Source organism: Capricornis sumatraensis, chromosome 4, assembly GCF_032405125.1.
Source record: "Capricornis sumatraensis isolate serow.1 chromosome 4, serow.2, whole genome shotgun sequence".
Taxonomy (NCBI): Eukaryota; Metazoa; Chordata; class Mammalia; order Artiodactyla; family Bovidae; genus Capricornis; species Capricornis sumatraensis.
Genome location: NC_091072.1, coordinates 31,710,878 through 31,736,294, shown reverse-complemented (window position 1 = coordinate 31,736,294; position 25,417 = coordinate 31,710,878). Strand labels below are relative to the sequence as shown.

At 39.5% G+C, this 25,417-nt stretch overlaps 1 protein-coding gene across 9 annotated transcripts in view; it reads left to right on the top strand.

The window, feature by feature from the left end:
• TENM3 (teneurin transmembrane protein 3) overlaps positions 1–25,417 on the top strand; it is a 454,861-nt gene that overhangs the window by 250,551 nt on the left and 178,893 nt on the right. For 8 of the 9 annotated variants that reach the window (XM_068971252.1, XM_068971251.1, XM_068971249.1 and 5 more), the window contains one exon: positions 17,593–17,830. In XM_068971252.1, coding sequence (XP_068827353.1) covers positions 17,593–17,830 — 238 coding nt within the window. Of the gene's footprint in view, positions 1–1,485; positions 1,496–17,592; positions 17,831–25,417 lie in introns of all 9 variants that reach the window. The other variant, XM_068971253.1, reaches the window with a different exon arrangement.

Below are 25,417 nucleotides of genomic sequence, written 5' to 3'. Positions count from 1 at the left end.
ACATAAAGTTGTTCCATTCATCTTTACATTTTCACATGTTTCGGTGGGAACATCATTTCCTAGTATGTTGCCCTAAATGCAAAGAATACAATTCAGTACTTAAAAGTATGAATTCAGTCTGGAGGATTGAAATACATTTTAACCAGCCACCCTGTAAAGTCAGGGAATTATTTCTCTAATAATGTACATTTCTATCTGTCTTTTATGCTACTGATATATTATCCTAGGTAAACAGTGTAATTAAATGATAGTAAGAGACACTTTTGAAAAATAATTAGATGTATATTTGCCTTTATAAATTTAGATATGAGAGGAGAAATGTTTTCAAAGACATACCTGTAGAAAGAAATTGCCTTATGGGCATACTCAAACCGAACATCTTCTGTAGTCGCCCCCGACCCCCGCAAATTATTACTTTATTTGAGTAAATGGGAAAGTCTAAAAATTAAGACCTCACATTAAAATAGCACATCATAGTTTATAAAAATCCTGTATTACACATTATCTCTTTTAATCCTCACATTTGACCCACATTTTACAGATGCAGATTCAGAGAATTTGGAATATGACATTGATTTGCTCGAAGTTCCACAGTTACTAGATTTCAGACAGGGAGCTTGAACCCCAGATTCATATTTCCCAGACCCTAAGTCCTCACATGACTATATTTGGAGCTAGGACCTGTAATGAAGGTAATTCAGGTTTAAATGAGATCATAAGGGTGAGGCCTTGTCTGATACGATTAGTGTTCAGATCTGGAGAGACCCCAGAGAACTCTGCTGGGCCCTGCAAGGGCTCAGGGAGAAGGTAGCTACCTCAGCCCGGGGGGAGAACCCGTGCTGGAAACTGACTCTGCCAGACTGAAGGTTATTTCTTGTTGCTTAGTTCACCTCATGTGTAGTTTTTCATACAGCAGCCGGAGCAGAAGTAATATTCCAGATCTTCCTTATTCTTCTCTGCCATAAATCTAGTGTTTATTTCCCTCTTCTATGGAAAATTTTAATCAACTGGCATTAAAATATTTTTAGACTCCTGAAATAAAAGTTTAGAAGATCTGGGCGAGAATACCTCAGTCACTAGCTTCTTTTTGAATCTCTATTTTGAGATGAAGGCTTCTAAAGGCAATTAGCATCCTGTGAAAAGATACAGGCTTCCAGCCTCAACAAATCATGCTAACCATTTTAAAAGGTGCAGCCAAGACTCAGAAGATACCTATCATTAATCTCCCAAGGAGTAACAGCACCTCACTTTTCTATAGTACTTTACAGTTTATGAAATACTTTCCTATGCGTGATCTCAGTTTGATACTGGTCTTCATAATATCTTCCATATTTAGTGTTCCTTTCACTGTATCATCCTGCTCTTCAGTGGTGTTTAGCCACTGAAGCAACAGAAAAACACATGTTGGAAAGAGGCATTTAGTGTTGGCATGCACACACACACATTATACTCTGGTTAATAATGACGGAGAAGGGAGTCCAGCAGACATGCATGTGTCAGCTTAAACTGTGACTCTGTTTCCTTTTTAATCAAGTTATGATTGGTTTCCACGTAGCAGATCACCCTCATTGGAAACGCCAAGAATGGGAAGGGGACAGTGGGTCCGATGCAGTCTGTGTTGGATCTGTGTGATATTTAATGTTTGTGATAACACCATCTCTGTTTAGAGGCCATGATGTGATTGGAAGGAAACTAAAAATCTGACTCTATTTTAATGTAAAACATTGGCAGGTAATGCAGACTCAAGCTGCAGGTAACAAATATGACATCAAATAATATGTTCATATAAAATAACTTTATATCAAACTGAAATTTACTTCAGATTTCAGTAGGTAAACTTGCTTGTGAAAACAACTATATAAAAGCCAGAAAAGAACTTTCAAATTTAAATAAAACTGACCTGTTTCTTAAAAGTTAGGAAGACAGTTATAGCACATTCAAAAAATTACAGCTAGTTAATCAATTTTAGGGAAGAGACATGTAGCCTATTTTATCTGAACCTTTTTCTAATTTCCATCTGTTAAAATATTTCAAGAATGGTAGAAAAAAATGAGTGATTAGAAAATACATAGAAAGTATACACCCACCCTGTTCATCTGGATCTCCCCAAATATTAACTCTGCCATTGATCTTTTTCCTTAGCATATTGTATGACGTCATATTTGTTTACTAGGGGGCCCCCCAAGTGGCTCAGTGGTAAAGGATCTGCCTGCCAGTGCAGGAGCCACAGGAGATGTGGGTTTGATCCCTGAGTTGAAAAGATCCCCTGGAGAAGGAAATGGCAACCCACTCCAGTATTCTTGCCTGGGAAATCCCACAGACAGAGGAGCCCGGCAGGTTACAGTCCGTGGGACTGCGAAGAGCTGGACACGACTGAATCGACTTTCACTTTCTCATCCGAAGGCAGCTTTTGGAAGAGGGCTCTGCTTCTGTGGCTCAGCTGGTAAAGAGTCTGCCTGCATTGTGGGAGACCTGAGTTCGATCCCTGAGTTGGGAAGATCCCCTGGAGAAGGGAATTCCCATTCCAGTATTCTTGCCTGGGAAATCCCATGGACAGAGTCTGGTGGGCTGCAGTCCATGGGGTCACGACTGCGTGACTGAACACACACGATTTTTACTGCGTGTACCTTAAGATGTCACTAGTTACAACATTAGGCAACATAGAGCTGTTTATTTAGAAAATAAATACTGTTTTAATACTTATAGCATAAGATAATGTGATAGAGTAGTTATGATATGAATTAATTTAGTAGCACTTTCATAATATTTATATTTGAAGTAGTTTCTTAAAAACTAATATGTCCCATAAACATTTATAGGTATAACTTGAGATACTAGGATAAGATTTTTAAATTATCTTAAGTTTTTAATAAGGGAAGCCGATGGCTCAGAGGTAAAGAATCCACCTACAATGCAGGAGAGGCAAGAGATGTCAGTTTGATCCCTGAGTCTGGAAGATTCCCCGATGAAAGAAATGGCAACCCACTCCAGTGTTCTTGGCTGGAAAATCCCATGGATGGAGGAGCCTGGAGAGCTACAGTCCATAGGATTGCAAACAGTCAGACACGACTATAATATAGTATACACCAATATATCTCAAGAAAATATTGTAAAGTACATGAAATAAAAAGAATTTTAAAGCTAAAACAGTTTAGAATTTATTGTATGACCCCACTATACCCCACAACCACAACTATTCTTTGACAGAGGAGAAAAACTCGAGGCTCAGAAGTCAGTTGGTTTATATGTGATTATATTTAATTAAGTAAAGTAAGTACTCAACTGTGTATTTCCTGTTTCCTCTTCTAGTACTTTTTCTTCTATACCAGACATTTCCTTTGAGATAGAGAATATGTTGTCTGAAAAGCATAATAAGTTCTGCGTTATTTGGAATATTCAATTTGCTTTTTTTATTCTTTAGAAGCCGCTTATCACAATAGTTACAGCTTTTAGTTGCCTTCCAGCCTGTTCTTATCCATATTACAAATATATGCTTTATTTATATCATATCATATACTCCATTTAAGGTCAATAAAGTTTAACTGCACTAAACTCAAATGCCCATTAGGAAATCAGAGAGGAGAGAAAAGTGTTTATTGATTGTATGTCAGCAGTTCTTCCTTGTCACAACTGGGACAGGTTCTTCCTTTTGCCTTGCTCTCTCAGGTAAATTATTTTAAAATGGGCAGAAGAATATCCTGAAATGTATACTGAGACATTTACAAGATACTTAGATCCATTTTTCTACTCATGTGGAAGTTTTAAGTACTTTGCTGTAAACAATGATTATGGAAAACAAAGAATTCTGTAGAAGATAATGTGTTGGTGGCATTTTTGGTGGTTTAGTTGCTAAGTCCTGTCCAACTCTTGTAACCCCATGGACTGTAACAGCCTGCCAGACTCCTCTATCCATGGACAAGAATACTAGAGTGGGTTGCCATTTCCTTCTCCAGGGGATCCTCCCAACCCAGGGATCAAACCCAGGTCTCCTGCACTATAGGCAGATTCTTTGTCGACTGAGCTATGAGGGAAGCCCTAGTGTTACGTATATTGAAAGAGGAACTGCTTTAACAAGTGGAAGGTATTGTTTCCAAGCACTGACTTAGAGTGCTTGACATTTTAGATGTAGTACACACTTTTGAGCAGCAAAGAAGCCAGAATATCTTCAAAGAGGTTTTTGCCATTCAAGAGAACTTACCTTTAAAATGAAACAGCACCCCCAAAGGCTGCTTTCCAATAACAAAAAAGTAGAATTGCAGAGATAATTCATATGAAACTAACAGAAGATGAAGTTTAAATTCTTTATAATTTAGCAGCTGTGTCGCTTGCTCCTTGGAAGAAAAGCTATGAGAAACCTAGACAGCATATTAAAAAGCAGAGACATTACTTGCCAACCAAGTCCCATCTAGTCAAAGCTATGGTTTTTCCAGTAGTCATGTATGGATGTTGGACAGTAGAGAAAGCCTAATGCCGAAGCACTGATGCTTTTGAACTGTGGTGTTGGAGAAGACTCTTGAGAGTCCCTTGGACTGCAAGGAGATCAAACCAGTCCATCCTGAAGGAAATCAGTCCTGAATATTCATTGGAGGGACTGATGCTGCAGCTGAAGCTCTAATACTTGGGCCACCTGATGCGAAGAACTGACTCATTGAAAAAGACCTTGATGCTGGGAAAGATTGAAGGCAAGAGGAGAAGGGGATGACAGAGGATGAGATGGTTGGATGGCATCACTGACTTGATGGACATGAATTTGAGCAAGCTCTGAGAATTGGTGGTGGACAGGGTAGCCTGGTGTGCTGCAGTCCATGGGGTCAGAAAGAGTCGAACATGACTGAGCAACCAAACTGACTGATGAGTGTGGTATTAGGAGCTGTATGGAAAACTGTTTATGTATCTCCAAATAAAACTATCCCTGCTTTCTGGAACTCTCACTGAATGTATATTGACCTTTCTTTCATTCTGTTTTTTGTCTGTGAATTACTCTTTTATACTTAGACAGCCTGTCATTCTGATGCCATCTGGGTGATTTTCCCAGATCTCTTTTCCAAGGTACTCTCTACAGTTACCTAATATATTGTTTGAATTGCCCAATGAGTTTCTAACTTCAGTGTTTGCATACACATTGTACTATTCTTTATATAACTTTTTTTAATAACACCTCTTCTTTTTTCATGGTGTCTTATTCATATGTTCTTAATTCCTTTTAAATCTGTAAACATTCTAAACATGCTTGTCACTTTATCTAATGGCTGCATTATCTGAAGTTTGGAGGAGAAAAATTCTTGCTTTTTGTTTATAGAATTTTACCCCAGGTAGATTGTTTTCTCTTATGTTAAGTAATTTTAGACTGTAAATTCATTAAAAGTAGCGTTTTATCTGCAGGGTGAGAAAGGAGAGGAGAAGAAAGCACTTTGAATGTGTAAATATTTTTGTTTAATTTGGGCTCCATTGAATTGTGATATGGCTAAGAACACATTTTATTGACTCAAATTTTTCCCATTTATAAGGAAAATTCTTGCTACTTAATTTTTATCTTCATAGGGAAGTAATGTCAATTAAATGTCTGCAATATGTATGATATTTTCTAAGCAATGGAGACATTTTAAAATATGATTTATTGTTTTCAGGGTCATAAAATACTTTGTAATATACCTTTGCCAATAGGTCCTGAAATGTAGTCAGATGAGGGAGGTATATTGTTTCCTAAGCTTACCATTAGAAAATCAAGGAAAAGCAACTTCCATAAGGCCACTGAGTTAGTTGATGATGGAACAAAAGATTAAGTTAAATCCAAGAATTATAAAAACTCTCCAGAAAGCAGGAATAGAAGGAACATACCTCAACATAATAAAAGCTATATATGACAAACCCACAGCAAACATTATCCTCAATGGTGAAAAATTGAAAGCATTTCCCCTAAAGTCAGGAACAAGACAAGGGTGTCCACTTTCACCGCTACTATTCAACATAGTTCTGGAAGTTTTGGCCACAGCAATCAGAGCAGAAAAAGAAATAAAAGGAATCCAAATTGGAAAAGAAGAAGTAAAACTCTCACTGTTTGCAGATGACATGATCCTCTACATGGAAAACCCTAAAGACTCCACCAGAAAATTACTAGAGCTCATCAATGAATATAGTAAAGTTGCAGGATATAAAATCAACACTCAGAAATCCCTTGCATTCCTATACACTAATAATGAGAAAGGAGAAAAAGAAATTAAGGAAACAATTCCATTCACCATTGCAACGAAAAGAATAAAATACTTAGGAATATACCTACCCAAAGAAACTAAAGACCTATATATAGAAAACTATAAAACACTGATGAAAGAAATCAAAGAGGACACTAATAGATGGAGAAATATACCATGTTCATGGGTCGGAAGAATCAATATAGTGAAAATGAGTATACTACCCAAAGCAATCTACAAATTCAGTGCAATCCCTATCAAGCTACCAGCCATATTTTTCACAGAACTAGAACAAATAATTTCAAGATTTGTATGGAAATACAAAAAACCTCGAATTGCCAAAGCAATCTTGAGAAAGAAGAATGGAACTGGAGGAATCAACTTGCCTGACTTCAGGCTCTACTACAAAGCCACAGTCATCAAAACAGTATGGTACTGGCACAAAGACAGACATATAGATCAATGGAACAAAATAGAAAGCCCAGAGATAAATCCACACACATATGGACACCTTATCTTTGACAAAGGAGGCAAGAATATACAATGGAGTAAAGACAATCTCTTTAACAAGTGGTGCTGGGAAAACTGGTCAACCACTTGTAAAAGAATGAAACTAGATCACTTTCTAACACCGCACACAAAAATAAACTCAAAATGGATTAAAGATCTAAATGTAAGACCAGAAACTATAAAACTCCTAGAGGAGAACATAGGCAAAACACTCTCAGACATAAATCACAGCAGGATCCTCTATGATCCACCTCCCAGAATTCTGGAAATAAAAGCAAAAATAAACAAATGGGATCTAATTAAAATTAAAAGCTTCTGCACAACAAAGGAAACTATAAGCAAGGTGAAAAGACAGCCTTCTGAATGGGAGAAAATAATAGCAAATGAAGCAACTGACAAACAACTAATCTCAAAAATATACAAGCAACTTATGCAGCTCAATTCCAGAAAAATAAACGACCCAATCAAAAAATGGGCCAAAGAACTAAATAGACACTTCTCCAAAGAAGACATACGGATGGCTAACAAACACATGAAAAGATGCTCAACATCACTCATTATCAGAGAAATGCAAATCAAAACCACAATGAGGTACCACTTCACACCAGTCAGAATGGCTGCGATCCAAAAATCTGCAAGCAATAAATGCTGGAGAGGGTGTGGAGAAAAGGGAACCCTCCTACACTGTTGGTGGGAATGCAAACTAGTACAGCCACTATGGAGAACAGTGTGGAGATTCCTTAAAAAATTGCAAATAGAACTACCTTATGACCCAGCAATCCCACTGCTGGGCATACACACCGAGGAAACCAGAATTGAAAGAGACACATGTACCCCAATGTTCATCGCAGCACTGTTTATAATAGCCAGGACATGGAAACAACCTAGATGTCCATCAGCAGATGAATGGATAAGAAAGCTGTGGTACATGTACACAATGGAGTATTACTCAGCCGTTAAAAAGAATTTATTTGAATCAGTTCTGATGAGATGGATGAAACTGGAGCCGATTATACAGAGTGAAGTAAGCCAGAAAGAAAAACACCAATACAGTATACTAACACATATATATGGAATTTAGAAAGATAGCAATGACGACCCTGTATGCAAGACAGGAAAATAGACACAGCAGTGTATAACGGACTTTTGGACTCAGAGGGAGAGGGAGAGGGTGGGATGATTTGGAAGAATGGCATTCTATCATGTATACTATCATGTAAGAATTGAATCGCCAGTCTATGTCTGACGCAGGATACAGCATGCTTGGGGCTGGTGCATGGGGATGACCCACAGAGATGTTATGGGGAGGGAGGTGGGAGGGGGTTTCATGTTTGGGAACACATGTAAGAATTAAAGATTTTAAAATTAAATTTAAAAAAATTAATTAAAATAAAAATAAAAAAAATAAAATAAAACTCCTGATTCACAGGGAATCCTTGATAACCAAAAGTAAAATAAATAGTCAAAGTTCCTATCATGTAATCACAGGTTGATATTTCCCTGTTTTATCCTCACATTTTATCTTCTCACCCAACTACTATAAACTTCAGAGAATTTATTTTCAAAAGGAGTTATTGGGAATGTACCTATTTATAGGAGGATTATATTTGAACTCTCTATCTTTTTCCTAAGTAAAGAGTTTATTTTCTACAATACTGTAATATGTAAAAAAAAAAAAAAAAAGAATTATATTAGAATTTCAAACACAAAAGCTAATTGTGATTCATTCCTTGTACACTTAGATCGTCCACTCCAAACTCTGGTCACTAGCAGCCCTATTTACAGTAGCTGAGGCCTCGAAACAACCTAAGTGTTCATTGACAGCTGATTGGTTTAAGAACACGTGATATATATTGACAATGAAATATTACTGAGCCTTCAAAAAGAATGAAGTATTGCCATCTGCAGCAACATGGATGGATCTAGAGAATTTTATGTTTAGTGAACTATGTCACAAAGATGAATATTATATGATATCATTTCTTTGTGGAAAGTCTAAAAATAATTCATACAATGAATCTATATTGTTGCTGTTGTTCAGTCCCTAAGTCGTGTCCAACTTTTTGTGACCCCCATGGACTGTAGCACGCCAGACTCCTCTGTCCTCCACTGTCTCCCAGCGTTTGCTCAAACTCATGTCCATTGAGTCAGTGATGCTATCTGACCTCATCCTCTTCCACACACTTCTCCTGTTGCCTTCAGTCTTTCCCAATAAATGAACCTGAATACACAATTGAAACAAAGCCGCAGACATAGAAAACAAACTTAGGGTTACCAAAGGGGAGAGGGAGGAAGGAAGGGACAAATTAAGACTATCAAATTAACAGATTAAGCTACTGCACATAAAATGGATATGAAATGAGGCTTTATTGTATAGCACAAGGAATTATACCCAATATCTTGTAATAACTTGTAATACTATGTGAAAAAAAAAAAAACCCTGAATCATTGTTCTGTATACCTGAACTAATGCAATATTGTAAATCAACTATAATCAAAAATTAGTAGGGTAATAAGATATATAATATCGAAGTATTTTATGTGCTTTGGTGATCTGTTTTAAGAAAGGTCAGTTTTGCAGAAAACTCAAGTTTTGTTTGAGACAGCTGGGAGAAAGTAGATACAGCCAGGAAGTCAACTGAGAATGAGCGAATTTTGTGGTAAAGAAACAAAGGCTTTAACCTCACCATGGCTAATCCCCACTAAATGGACATGGGCCCTCCTAAATGTGTGTCCAGGTCAGCATGGTTGGTATATCTTTTTGTAAACTCTGGGGAGTAGAAGGGGGAGTAGAAGCAGACTTTATTCATATATTCAAGTTGCTGTCTTTGGTATCCAAGAGTTCTCAAGCCACAGGAAGAAGGCTGCTTCTCTGGTTCTCCAGCAGTGTTGCGCGTTTCTCTCCTTTTGCCCCACTCTTAACCCCTGCTCTTCATCCCTCTGCTTCCTCTCCCCTGCACTTTCCCCTCTTCATCCCTTCATCCTCTTCACCCCATCTGTACTTTGTTAGCTGACTCTGCTCAGACTGCAAAGTTATTTGAAAGCAGCACAGCTATCAAGTCTAGCTTCTAAACCTCTTCCAAGATAGCGGGTTTATTCCCTGGAGGTCTTTGCAGCGAGCCTGCCGGTCCGAGTCGCTGGGGAGGAAGAGCAGGACAGAATAGGGAAGGAACGCAGTGGGGCCCAGCCCTAGGGGCAGCCGGTCAAAGCAAGCTCTTTCTCCTCACCCCTCCCGGCACCCCCGCCTTTCAGCCTCTCCCACCTGAGCAGGGCACACCTGTGGACAGCCAGCCACACAGAGGTATTTCTGTCTCCAAGGAACTAGTCTTTCCTCTCCCCGCTTTCCTGTTTGAAAGTCCATTTCCACTCGGGTCCGCGGAGACCACAGCCCAAGGCAGTGAACCAGAGCGAGCTAGACTGAACTGCGCTTTACTGTCTGGAAGTTGTCTGCAGTGGCTTTTAATTAAAAAAAAAAAAAAAAAGACAAATAGCAAATATGCCCAAAAAGGCTAAAAAAAAAAGATGTTCCTTTTTTTTTTTTAATTCTTGACATGATGGTCTGGTCATAGTAGATGGGAAAAAGAGACGCTGCCACACTTCACGAGTGAGAGATCAGATTCCCTCTTCTCTGGGAACCGCCGAGGCTGTAGTTTATTTTCTGATTCCTCCTGTGACATTCTGCGTCTTGCTTTGTTGCTGTGAAAGGAAAAGCGTTGCCTCTTCAGAGATACTGGATAGCATGTTCTTCCTTCTTGTGATAATAGTATTAGCTGCTGGCAAGGCTGTTGTGTTCGTTTGTTTTCCCCCAAGATGTCCTGCCCTGAAGCTGGTTATTTCTTCCATTAATAAGTTGCCTTTTAGCTCTTGCTGTATATGTCAGGCACTGTATCTTTTAGGTTCTCTCAAATAGGCACTATAAAATAAATGAAGCTAAGAGAGAAATATAACTTTTTCAAGAAAATATCCCGTGAAAAGTAAATTATCTTGTGTCTCTCCCATGTGCCGTGGCCCTTCCACCTCAGTGGTTCATGAAGCAGAGTTGCTGTTCAGAAAAGCTGGCAAAAGTTCTTCCTCCTCTGGAGCTCAGGGACTATGCCTTACATTTGCTTAGAATTGGGTTTTATAGGTTGATTAAACTGGAATCTACTCCACTGTCAAATAGCTTTTTGTGGTCTAATAGTCTGCACGCCTTACTGCCTTACTGGATCTTCCACCTTTCTGTGTATCTTACCCCAGGCTGATAGGTTTAATGGGACAGCCTTCAATGCTCTGTCAAAGACCTGACTTCTTTGATGGCAAGGAGCTGAGCAAAATTAGCAAAGTCTATTTAATATTTATTAATGTAAAGTAAATTTAAACAGATATTGGCTATCATCTGTGTTCAGTTTATCAAATAAAAATCAGAAACCATTAGGCTATCATGAAGGATATATGACCTGTAGGAACTTGGACAAAGAAAGATGGGGCTAAAGAAACAACACTAGTTAGGAATAGTATATAATTTCTAGAAGCACAGTGCCAAAAGTTTTATTTTTTAAAAAAAGTACAGAAGACTGTTTGGAAAAATTAACCTACATCTTTTCTAAAATATCTAATTTGGAGCATTTCTAATCATAAACTTTAAAATATAAGGAAAACATTATATTTGGCAAGCTATAATATATATTTTATGTATTGCTCATATCATATATTTATATCATATATTCTTATATATTTTATCTAATTGCTCCATTATTTGTACATCTTAAAAGGTAGATTTTAAATATTGGAACATCTGCCATGGTTCAAAAGAAATATTCCAGAACTCCAATTTTTGGAGCGAGTTGCATGCTACCCTTCTTGGATGAGATGACAACCCCCCCACCCCAACCCGCCAAGGTCCTGTTAAGGCGTAAATATCACCAACCATCCAACATGTTTTTAGGAGTCTTTAAATAAGGCTTAGTAAGTGAAGTGAAGTCGCTCAGTCGTGTCCGACTCTTTGCGACCCCTTGGACTGTAGCCCACCAGGCTCCTCCATCCCTGGGGTTTTCCAGGCAAGAATACTGGAGTGGGTTGCCATTTCCTTCTCCAGGAGATCTTCCCAACCCAGGGATTGAACCCAGGTCTCCCGCATTGTGGTCAGACGCTTTTCCGTCTGAGCCACCAGGGAAGGCTTAGTAAAGGTACTGATAAATCCAGAGGACTTCAAGTTAGAGTCCTGCCTTTCAGGATCTAAGAATTTAGTTGGGGAAACAAGACTTGTTTGCAAATTGCCTCACAATTAAAGGCAGTACAAGCTGTCTAACTGAATTATTGTGCGGTACGCCCGAGACTTAACATAGCGCTGTCATCAACTATACTTCAGTAATAAAAATAGAAGGCGATGTGAGAAGGCTCCGCGTTTCCTTCAACTCACCCTTCATCAACTTCTTCACGAATAATCATTCATTCAACAAGTATCCATGGAGTATTTATCATCGTAGAGAGTCTAACGGGGAACATGAGACCTCTAAAATTAGTTGTAATACAGAGAGGAAAAGGAGAAGGGCCATGGGAAAGAAAGATTAAAAAAAAAAAACTAAGAAGATTCAGGGAAGAAATAACTGATTTCTGTTTGAAGGAAACAGAAGTAGAGTCGTGTCATCATCCTTAGAGCTAGACATACACAGGGTTTGGATACAGAAAGGTGGAGGAAAATGTCTTTCAGATAGAAGCCACTGTACAGAAATCAAAAGGTGGGGGGGGTGTGTACTGGGTACAGCAAGCTTGACTAGGACAAGGATACATCAAGAGAATTCATGGAAGAAACATTTGCAGAAATATCTGGGGGACTATCGTGGACAAGGATCACATTGACCTTTAGAGTTCATTATAAGTTTTATAGGCACTAGGAAGCCATTTGGGTTTTCCAGGAATAAAATGACATGTTCAGAGCTATGTCTCAGGAACATTGAACTTGGTGACTCTGTGCGGTCCCATCTAAAACTTTTTCTCAAGTCTATGTAAAGCCTATATCAGTGGATTAGCTTAGAGCAAAGTCTATAGTAGATGTGTTGGCTGTTCTCGCGTGGACCTGCCCACTTATATTAGATTCTTATTGCTGGTCTCCAAGTCTAAACCCTTGTGCCCGCTTCGAATCTTGGTTATAAATCTTTGCCCTGGATGTTCATATGTCTTCCTATGAGGTTAAATGAGAATGTTCTCTCTGTCCTCAATGCTTTTCTTAAGCAAGTTTTTTGAGCTTAAAAATACCCCAAATCATGTAATTGATCATGTTTCCCTCTTTGTGCTTGCAACAAGGTAATTTAGAGCCAGATTTATACCCTGCTTTAAAAATGTGTAGGAACTTCCCTGATGGTCCAGTGGTTCAGAATCTGCCTTCCAGTGCAAGGACGAGAGTTCAGTCCTTGGTCTGGGCAGTAAGATCCCACGTGCAGTGGGGCAGCTGAGCCCACATGCCGCACCCAGAGGAAAGCCGACACACCCCAGCAGAAGATCCTGCATGCCACATGAAGACCTGGCACAGCCAAATAAATAAATACTTTCAAAAATAAAAGATCCTTTTAAAAAACAAAAACTAAGAAAGTGTAAACCCATAGAGCATGAATTCACCCACCCCTCTCATATTTGGCTTTATCTTTCCTACTTTCAGTTTTCTTTTATGCTGTTGTCTTCTCTGACAGTGTTAAATTTTATTTCATCCTGTTATGCTTTATAAACATAATCGATCTAAAAGAAGTTGCTATAGATAAATATGTGCTCCAGCTACTTCTCACGTCCTGTGAGCTGGAATCTTTAGAACTATCATTGACCTCCAATTGCATCCTCAGATTTAGCTTCTGTTTGTGGTCTGCTGCAGAATTTAAATGTCTGGCTATCCATTCCATCTCGCTCAGACTCTGCACTTACTCTGTCCTGTTGTCAGATTTTAAGTTGAACCTAGCTTTCGTTATCTGGGTTTGCTTCACTGGTAGTGAGGATTCTGTGGTGGCTCAGTGGTTAAGAATCCACCTGCCCGAGCAGGAGACGTACGTTCAATCCCTGTGTTGGGAAGATCCCCTGGGAAAGGAAATGGCAATCCACTCTAGTATCCTTGCCTTGAGAATTCCATGGACAGAGGAGCCTAGTGAGCACCACTGTTTATATTTTTATTTAAGTATATTAAGCATACTAAGTATATTTTATTTAAGTATATCATTGGAAAAGACTGATGCTGGGAGGGATTGGGGGCAGGAGGAAAAGAGGACAACAGAGGATGAGATGGCTGGATGGCATCACCGACTCGATGGACGTGAGTTCGAGTGAACTCCGGGAGATGGTGATGGACAGGGAGGCCTGGTGTGCTGCTATTCATGGGGTTGCAAAGAGTCGGACACGACTGAGCGACTGAACTGAACTGAACTGAATTATATTTTTAAGTATATCAAGCCTCTAGAAACTAACATAATATTGTAACTCAACAATACTTCTATGAAAAATTTTAAATTCTTTTAAAGTTAAAAAAGAATAAGGATCTTAAATTCAACATATTGAAATATATGCTGATAACAGACCTTAAATCTTTTCATGTTTCAATAACAATATTTATAATCACCATTTACACAGTGCTTTTACCTGTTACTGGTTTAGCAGATCCCTGAAATATAAACGCTTGATAAATGTCTGTGGGATGAATGACTAAGTGTGTGCATAAGTGGATGAATCCATGCATTTCATTGAATTCTTAGGTGGTACTAATACCTCTGTTCAATTCAGTTCAGTTCAGTCGCTCAGTCATGTCCGACTTTTTGCGACCCCTTGAATCGCAGCACGCCAGGCCTCCCTGTCGATCACCAACTCCTGGAGTTCACTCAAACTCACATCCATTGAGTCGGTGATGCCATCCAGCCATCTCATCCTCTGTTGTCCCCTTCTCCTCCTGCCCCCAATCCCTCTCAGCATCAGAGTCTTTTCCAATGAGTCAACTCTTCGCATGAGGTGGCCAAAGTACTGGAGTTTCAGCTTCAGCGTCATTCTCTCCAAAGAAATCCCAGGGCTGATCTCCTTCAGAATGGACTGGTTGGATCTCCATGAAGTCCAAGGGACTCTCAAGAGTCTTCTCCAACACCAAAGTTCAAAAGCATCAATTCTTTGGCCCTCAGCCTTCTTCACAGTCCAACTCTCACATCCATACATGACCACTGGAAAAACCATTGCCTTGATTAGATGGACCTTTGTTGGCAAAGTAATGTCTCTGCTTTTCAATATGCTGTCCAGGTTGGTCATAACTTTCCTTCCAAGGAGTAAGTGTCTTTTAATTTCATGGCCGCAGTCACCATCTGCAGTGATTTTGGAGCCCAAAAAAATGAAGTCTGACACTGTTTCCACTGTTTCCCCATCTATTTCCCATGAAGTGATGGGACCAGATGCCATGATCTTAGTTTTCTGAATGTTGAGCTTTAAGCCAATTTTCACTCTCCTCTTTCACTTTCCTCAAGAGGCTTTTTAGTTCCTCTTCACTTTCTGCCATAAGGGTGGTGTCATCTGCATATCTGAGGTGGGGCAGTATTATTTCCCACAGTACAGATGAGGAGACGGAGACTCACTGTCACGACACCTGACAGAGTTAGGAAGTCAATTTGTTATCCTGACCTCTACTACATAGCTCTTTCTCAGCATAGTATAATATCTGATGTATCATTTATTCTGTGTAACCCATCTATAATATAATTCCATTCTTTCATGAAGCTGTACTTAAAAACATGGAGTCATTTGCCCCGTTCCTCTACTTCTTTTTAGGCACAATCTTAATATTTTTCTTTTCAAGACGTTTCTTTTTTCTCTCTTCATTATGAGGCCAACCTAGTTTAGGCCCTCATTAACTGTAGCTTATTATATCATCCTATAAGCATTTTCTTGAAATGTTCATTGAAGACCTCTGTAGCCATTCTGATCATACGCACTGATGCTAGGAACAGCAGAGCTAATTATGTTAAATGATGTGCTTACGGGCATGCTAAGTCCCTTCAGTCATGTCCGACTCTCTGTGAGCCCATGGACTGTAGCCCGCCAGGCTCCTCTGTCCATGGGATTCTCCAGGCAAGAATACTGGAGTGGGTTGCTGTGCCCCTGCTCCAGGGGATGTTCCTGACCCAGGGATCAAACTCATGTTCTCTCTCACGTCTCCGCATTGGCAGGCGGGTTCTTTACCACTAGCACCACCTACCTGAATGGTAAATAATCCATGAATTTTAAAATGTCTGTTTCTTTTCCTCACCAGATTAAAGCCATATTTGTATTGTAACCCTGCCATTCCTTCAAAGGCTGATTCACTTTAACTGATATTTGAACACCCATAGTTTTTCATGAGCAGCAAACCAATGGGCCAAGTAAGATTTGTGTAGTTTCTAGTGTGGGAATCTTCAAGAAGGCTGCAAGGAAGCAGCTCTGTTGCATGGATTTAGGTGTGATTTCTGTCCTTCATTTCAAGAGAAAGAAATTATTAGTTGTTAAATGGTATGATATGGATTATTAGGGACCGCTGGAAACATGCAGTAATTACTGATTTTATGTACTGTGGGAGGAGCTATTTTAATTGTCGTACCCTGTAAAGAGGTTTGATAATATATATTCACACTATTAACATGTCATATATTCATTCCATGCAACCAGAATTATAATGTTTGACTGTGTTATTTGGCTTAGCAATCACTGCTGGAGTTCACATTGTAGATGAAAGATAGTCCCTGCGTTTCCTATTCTCTTTTAATACATGCATTTATATTAATAGCATGATTTAATACATCACTTCAAAATTATATTGCACTTTGAACTGCATTTAGTCAAAAATTGACATCTTATGTGCGTGGAACCATAATAAGTTTAGCATTAAATTAAGGAGTCATCTGTCTATTGGCTAAAATGTAGTGTTTGTGAATTCTGGCATGTCCACAGCTTAGGTAATGGGATTGAGACGTGGGCCTCAGATGTTGCATTCATTTGTGCATTTTAACTTATGGCTTATTAGCTTGAGGGACTTTTTTGCCCAGCTACAGCCTACTGTTGTATTTATATTTTGAAGCTGCTGGATCCACTAGGATTCTGGTTCGAAACAAAATATTCGTATCAGTGACATAGTGACATGAGTCACTGTGGTCACCTATGACTTACTCCAAAATGTACTTCCCCTGCATACTGTGAAATTGGAAAATCTGTTCTGTGTGTGTTCTAATGGATGTAACGGTCATTAAGTATATGAGTCTTCTGACGTTGTAATCAGCTGTGATTCAGTCTGTTAAATATCCATGAAACAACATCTGCTTCACAGAGTGACCTTCTGCTAGAGAACACTTAGCGTCCGTTAGCAGATCACAGTGCAGATCTGCCTTATTTGAAATGCACTAAACTAGAGTAGTCAGCTGCTGTTCAGCAATGAGCTTGTAATAATTTATTGCAGTTAAATAAAGCTTAAAAAAACTCCATTAAATAATTATAGGGATTATATGCATTTCCAAAACCTTTGTGTTCTACTGAAATTACCCATTTAATTTCAGGGTTGGTTTGTTAAAAAAAAAAAAAAAAAGCTGAAATGTAAAGACACATTAGGGGAGCTGTCAGATGCTGTTTTCTGTAGGTGTTAATAAAACCAGATGAAAAAAAAAATCTGAAACAAATTAAAACCAAAAGCAATTTTACCATCTGTTGTAGATTAATTAGAACTTTGCGTATCAAGGGTAAACTTGCTCTTAGAGAATGTCACTGAACACCCGCCTAATAGAATAATATGCAAATATATTAGGTAATGGATTTCTATGCCATTTTTAATGCTAATGGATCTATAGTGGAGCCCCAAGAAATTGGTAGTGTGTATAAATGTGTATGTACACAGACACGTATATATAATGAGTTTCCTTTTCTTTTTTTTTTTCAGAGCAACCTGCAAACAACCAAGGCCAGTCCACCCTCCAGCCTTTGCCACCTTCCCATAAGCAGCACTCCGCACAGCATCATCCATCCATCACTTCTCTCAATAGGAACTCCCTGACCAATAGAAGGAACCAGAGCCCGGCCCCGCCGGCTGCTTTGCCCGCCGAGCTGCAAACCACACCCGAGTCCGTCCAGCTGCAGGACAGCTGGGTCCTTGGCAGTAATGTACCACTGGAAAGCAGGTGAGTCCCGAAGGGGAGGCTTGTGGAGGATTTGACTGTTAGGACCACACAGTGTACCTGCATGGAGAATGCATGTTTGACAGCAGTCAACAAACTGTAATTTTTTTAGCATCTGAAATGGAAAGATAAGCTGGTCCAACCCTTTCCTCAGTAAGAGAGATTTACTTTTTTAAAAAATGTGGGGTACAGTTGCTTTACAGTATTGTGTTAGCTTCTGCTGCACAGTGAAGTACCTCAGGCATATGTGTGTGAGTATGTATATATCCGCTCCCCCTTGAGCCTTCCTGCTGCCCACCCCCACCCACCCAGCTAGGCCACCACAGAGCACCAAGCTGAGCTCCCTGTGCTAAGAGCAGCTTCCCACTTGCCGTCTGGTTTACACAAGGTCGTGTATATGTGTCAGGCCTGATCTCCCAGTTGATCCCTCCCTCCTCTTCCCCTGTTACGTCCGTGTCCATTCTCTGTGTCCGCCTCTCTATTCCGGCCCTGTAGTTAGGATCATCTGTCCCATTTTTCTAGATGCTGCATATATGAGTGAATATACGATATTCACTTTTCTCTTTCAGACTTCACTCTGTATGACAGACTCTAGGTCCATCTACATCACTACAAATACCCAATTGCATTCCTTTCTGTGGCTGAGTAACACTCCTTTGTATGTATGCACCACATCTTCTATGTCCATTCAGTTATCAGTGGACATTTAGGTGCTATTATAAATAGTGCTGCAGTGGACACTAGCGTGCATCATTAGTGAGTTACAGTCTTCTCAAGGTGTGTGCCCAGGAGTGGGATTGCTGGATCATATGGTAGTTCTATATTTAGTTTGTTAAGGAGCCTCCAGTGGCTATACCAGTTTACCAACAGTGTAGGAGGGTTTCCTTTTCTCCACACTGTTTGTCTTCTCTAGAAACAGAGCCACGTTATTGGTGCTCTTTTGGTTGTTGGGGCAGTGCACTTTGCCATCCTTTTCACACTTTATTTATTATTTTTATCTTCAGATTCTCAGGCATGTGGGAAAAAAGGACTAGAGATTTAAGGGTGATTATTCTCAGTCCCAGGATGCAGTGATTATATTGTACATCTACTGGGTTCTAGATGCCCCTGATTCTCACAGGCTCCATTTTGTCCATTGCGTCCTAAAATCATAGTGGACTCTCACAGATGATGATTCAGCATAAGTCAGATGACCCTTTGCTAAGGAGATTTTAGTTTTTTGCAATGTGAGGGAGGTTTCAAGTTCCTTCCAGCATTACTCCCATTCATGCCTAGACCATGCTATTAGGAAAAGCTTCCTTATGATGAACTGAACTTCTGTTCCTGAAACTCCCTTCCTCTGGTAGTCATCGTGCAGGTGGGAATATGTAATTCCACAAAGCTCTTTTGCCCCATCTCTACACCATAGCCCATGGGCCCCTCTCAGTCTTCCCTTCCAGAAGCTTCACCAGCTTGGTGCTTTTTCTCTAGCACGTGCTGATGTTTCCACGAGGTTCTTAACAATTACGAGTTCTAGCGCCGCTTGGCCCGCAGTTAGCAACCTGCTCACACAAGAATATAGACCAGCCAGAGCTATTTTGAGCTAATCCATTTCATTTTTAAATATCTCCAAATACAAAAAATCTTATCTTCTTCCTTTGGTCAGGACCTCACCAGTCAGCATCTCCTGAGAGCTATGTATCACGCAAGCAAAGGCTGTGGTGTCTTACTTCATGGGTTTCCTACTGGCAGCTCTGCAGCACAGGTCCCCTAAAACTCCTGTTAGTGTTTATTTCTTCCCTGCCTTCCCTGAAGCTTCTCATAACTTCAGAGAAAAAGATTTATCTCCACATAAAGCCAGAAACCAGAGGATGCTGAACCTCCTGGGAGAATGTTCCCCCAAGTGCCCTGCCCTGTGGAGCCCCTGGCTAAAGTCAGCTTAAAAAAAACAAAAAACTTATTTACTTATTTATTTTTGTTCACACTGGAAACTGGTTGTTGTGCCAGGGCTTTCTCTAGCCGTGGCTCCCGGGCTCCTCATCGCAGTGGCGTCTCTTGTTGCAGAACACTGGCTCCGGGGCATGTGGGCTTCAGTAGTTGCTGCATGTGGGTTAAGCAGCTGTGGCTCCCGGGCTCTAGAGCATCGGCTCAATAGTTGTGTCTCAGGCTCAGTTGCTCCGAAGCATGTGGGATCTTCCCGGATCAGGGATGAACCTGTGTCCCCTGTGTTGGCAAGCGGATTCTTAGCCACTGGACTACCAGGAAATCCTAAAAGTCAGCTTTATACGTTAGATCCTGGATGAAAAAGTGGGTCTCAGTGAATAAACTGCTGTTTTTTGCCATTAATTGTGTGACCTAAAGCAGTTCTACCCTGAGGATGAGCAAGCAGGAGGTGCTCACAGTTAGTTGTCAACAATACAAATCTTTCTGGTTTTTCTTTCTACTCTTGAACTAAGAACAGGTTAAAAAGAACCCTTTTTGTCAATAGTGTCAGCCAAGAGTAGCTGGGTTTTATCATTTATTTTGTATTATTGAGCACTCTTCCTGGAGCAGTTAGGAAGAGAGAGTACAGAAGTAGGCAAGCAGCAGATTTCTTGACTTAAAAACAAAGAGTCACGTGCACAGATTTTTTTCTTCCTGAGGTTATTAGCACAGTGTCATTTAAATTTACCCAGTGTCATTAATTAGCACACACTAAACAACTAATCAACACTGATTCACTGTTGTCATTTGAAAAAAAAAATGTATTAGGAAAAAAGTAATTTTCCAGCTGAGACATCAGATTGAATATGGATAATTGCATTGTAGTTGACAATAAGTGTCTTGACAAATATTTATGAAATGTGCCAAGTTAGGTCATCAGAAATGTGTTTAATTGGGGGATGTGGTAGTTAGCACAAAAGCCTCAAGAACTGGTGATAGGAAAGATGGTATTCCTTGAAGCCATATCCCTGTTTTTTTTTCAGTTAATTAATTTGTTTATTTTTGGCTACTCTGTACTTGGTTGCTGTGCTCGGGCTTTTTCCAGTTGAGTGTGTGAGCGTCTCAGTTGCTGTGGCTTCTCTTGTGGCAGAGCATAGTCTCTGGAACATGAGCCTCAGTCATTGCAGCTTCTGGGCTCGAGAGCACCAGCTCAGTGGTTGCAACGCACGGGCTTAGTTGCTCTGCGGTATGTGAGATCTTCCTGGATTAGGGACTGAACCCATGTCCCTTGCATTGGCAGGCAGGTTCTTAATCCCTGACCTCCAGGGAAGTCCTGAAGGCTTAATTTGAAGTGCAGATATTTGGGATCATTGGAGGGAAATATATGGCGTGTTCTTGTTATTTCTCATATTGTACTAATGAATATTTGTTGTTGGTGAGTGAGCAAAGAAAGTGGCTCTTTAGAAGAGAACCCATGGTGGCTATAGGTGAAATTGTAACTGATTTCTCCAAATTCAGACCATATAAGAAATCACTCTCAGAGCAATTTCAAAGCTGTGACATTTGAAATTCCATTTCAAAGCAGTACCACTCATGAACCATCAATGGAATTACATTTTATAGTTTTATGAATTGACAAAGGAAGAAAATCTACTAGTCGATATTCTCACACACATATATAGAAAGTATAATGAATCTAGACACTGTACATCATGCTAAAATATTTTAATCTGTGGTAGAGTTTTGTTCGTTTCTCGTTTCTCCTTTTCCAGTGTTCACACCTTATAATATTACTGATCAAAAGAAATGGCATTTCCACTTGCAGGCACTCGGTGAATCAACCTAAGCAGTGGTGAGGAAATTTCACACCGTCCTGACATGGTGCCACTGTGGTTTCTTTAATAGTCTCACTTGGCTGGAACTCTTGAGGTGAAGAACCAGGCTTATTTATCATTGATTTTTCCTTTTTTAGTGAAGATTCCCTATTGAGTATGATTCTTAGTTTCAACTATATTAACAACTTCATCCAGACTTATGTCTGCCTTTAACTATTTTTTAATCTAGTATAGAGTCTCATCTTTGGCAATTATTGCTACTTATGATAAGTAAGACTTATCTTACTGATTGTCATTTTCCTGAAACTGACATTTAAAAGATATTAGCTATAAAGATTAAAATTCAGTTCTGTGTAGATTAAGAACCTCTATTTTTTTCGCTTTGTCTCTTCCCTTTTTCTCCTTTCAGTGATAATAATTGGCAACAAGTGGCATGTAATAATCCATTAAAATCCCAGTAATTCACATCTAAACTTGATACAGAAGACATAAAAGATATGTCCTGTCTGTTTCAACATAGCTTTCATTTTGATTTATTAAAAAGCATTTTTTTCCCATCAGCAGATTCTTGCTTCTGTAGAAGTGTTTCTTTCCTTTTGCTAATGAATTTAACATTTGCTGCTGCTGGAAACAATCAATAGTATTGTGTCCTGTACATTTCTACCCAATAAACAGAATAGCTCTGGTCTCCCATCTCCAGTGAGTTTTCAGATGTAGAGTCATATCAAGATGCAAACAATTATTTGTCATTTATGAGTATATTCTTCTAATGTTATCATCACCTAGAAATAACAATCCGGGCATGGACAGAACACCAATACTTGCTTAGAATTTTTCTGACGACTCTTTTCCTTGGAGCTCAGTATTTCTTGTCTTTTGTATAATTCATTTTTAGGGCATCTGATAGCCTGTAGCTCATCCTTTGTTTATTTTATACTTCAGCTGCCTCAGTACATAATAATAGCTGCTACCAGAATATAGAGCAGCTGAAGAAAAGCTTGCACTTGACTCCGGATGGCAGTGGTACTTAAAGGTACAGTACAGAGACACTCACTGAGAAGCCTGACCTTCAGCAATTGTAAAGTTAATTGCCTGCAAGTTCTTCATTTATATATGTGAATTAAGTAGCTTAGTAGTTACCTATTAGATGTTAACCAAGTGGTTCATGTGTAGCTATTTAATAAAAGATTTATTAAAGTCTTGTTTTATTATGAAGTCTACTTTGGCATGGATAGCTCATTAGTTATGTTCCCATAGCTTTTTACTTTGTAGCTCAGTAATGTTTTGCTAATTATTAATGTATGAAAACGCATATTCAGTTACCTTTTTATTACTGCATTTTTAATTTAAATATCGAGATGTCTTAGGCTGCTTTAACGGGAAATCAATGGGTATATCTTTTTAAAAAATTACATAAACAGAAGTATGATGTACTAAAGTAAGATATTTTCCTTCTTTCCCCCCCTTTTATCTTTACTTTAAATGGTTCTAAGGAAAAAGAAAGACAACCAGGTCTGAGTTAGCCTTGGCTATTAGAAATCTAGGCAGCAACACACATACTGGCTGTTCAGTGCCAGAGGAAAGCCTTCCCAGTTGAAAAATTGTACCTCCACCTACAAGCCGATAACCAGCTACCTTTAGCAAGGTAGTAAGTAGTAAGATCCTGCTTCATTGAAGACACAGCTTTAAGTAAAATATCACTGGAAAGGTAATCCACTAACTTAATTTTACTAATTGATGCCATATCCTTTTTTAATTGCAGTTTTTTGTTTACTTTCTAATTCTGTATTTTATTGGAGTATAACTGTTAAAGATATTTTCAGGAAACCCAAGAACACATGTGGGAAAAGAGAAAACCACAAAATATGGTAACAAGACGTAACAATGAAAAAGCTCAGGTTTCAGAACTTAAACTTCAGAATCGGACGTGGGCCTCAGCTAAGAAATTCTTTGAGAGTCTCACTGTCTCCATTTGTTTTTTTTGTTTGTTTTTACAAACACCCTGTAAACTCATCTAAAATTGCATATTAGTGAATAGTCAAAATCAAAGGGATTCCAAGATCTCTTGAGATACTTTGTCTTTGATAACTTTTGTTATTTGCTAAAAGGCCCACAGAGGGATGTGTGTGTCCAGTTGTAAGAGTCATAGAAAGACAGAGGAGGAGAGAGGTATAATACAAGAAGGTTTGCTAGGAGGTGTTTGTATTTAAGATGTCTCAGTGTAACCAGAAGTAGGATCTGGCTGCTCACAATTCAAAAGCCATTGAAGAGGTCAGGTTAGTGGAAAGGAAAGTTTGCTTTATTTTGGATGCCAGCAACCAAGAGGAGGGCAGTCTCCTGTCCAAAGTCCCCCTCCTCCTGACAATCAATGGGCAAGAGCTTTTACAGGCTGAGGGAGGGGGCTGCATGCAGAAACAGCACAGTCATCTCTAACAGCCATCTTGATACTGGTCATCAGTGGGCTGGTCAGCATCATCTTGATTATTTTAGGTACAGTTAGTCTTCAGTTCCCTGGGCGGTTTGTTCTCAGAATTGTGGCAGCTTATGGCATGGTTACTGCCTGGCCATCATGTAATTACCTTCTCCATCTGGTTAGGGTTTCAGCATCTGTAAGACAGCTCGCAGGATGTGGCTCAGCATATAATCTATAGCCCTCGAGGAGGAACTAAAGGTCTGTGGCTGTGTTTAATGACTAAACTATTATTATTTGCTGTCCTTTGGCTGTTTTCCTTTGTTTCTGCATGTTCTCACTTCTCTGATTAAACTTATTCCTTGGCTAAAGGTTTTCCACAGACAAAAGGCAGGCTGAGGACCTGGGACATTTCATCCATTTGTAGCTTAAAAATGTATCTCAGTGAGAGGAGGATAACTCCAGAAGCTGCTGTACTCTTAGCTCAGCAGCTGTATTCTATCATAACGGTATAGCTTATCGTCCAACCAGGACAGTATGCGAGTGACAGGAGCCACAGGGACTGCAGGCATAAACTGAGCCTGCTCTTGGCAAACCGGCATATGGTACCCCAGCTAAGCTTTATTCCCAAGAGTAAAGTTCCTTTTTAAGTTCAAATTACTTCTCACATGAGGTAAATAACAACACAGAGAGGAAGTAAAAGACGTAGTAGGAAGGCGGCCATTAGTTGAATACATGTGTGATTCCTTTTTTTTATTTTATTTTTTATTTTTTTTTAAATTTTAAAATCTTTAATACTTACATGTGTTCCCAAACATGAACCCCCCTCCCCTCCCTCCCCATAACATCTCAGTGGGTCATCCCCATGCACCAACCCCAAGCAAGCTGTATCCTGCGTCAGACATGGACTGGCGATTCAATTCTTACATGATAGTATACATGATAGAATGCCATTCTCCCAAATCATCCCACCCTCTCCCTCTCCCTCTGAGTCCAAAAGTCCGTTATACACTGCTGTGTCTTTTTTGCTGTCTTGCATACAGGGTCGTCATTGCCATCTTTCTAAATTCCATATATATGTGTTAGTATACTGTATTGGTGTTTTTCTTTCTGGCTTACTTCACTCTGTATAATCGGCTCCAGTTTCATCCATCTCATCAGAACTGATTCAAATGAATTCTTTTTAATGGCTGAGTAATACTCCATTGTGTATATGTACCACAGCTTTCTTATCCATTCATCTGCTGATGGACATCTAGGTTGTTTCCATGTCCTGGCTATTATAAACAGTGCTGCGATGAACATTGGGGTACATGTGTCTCTTTCAATTCTGGTTTCCTCGGTGTGTATGCCCAGCAGTGGGATTGCTGGGTCATAAGGTAGTTCTATTTGCAATTTTTTAAGGAATCTCCACACTGTTCTCCATAGTGGCTGTACTAGTTT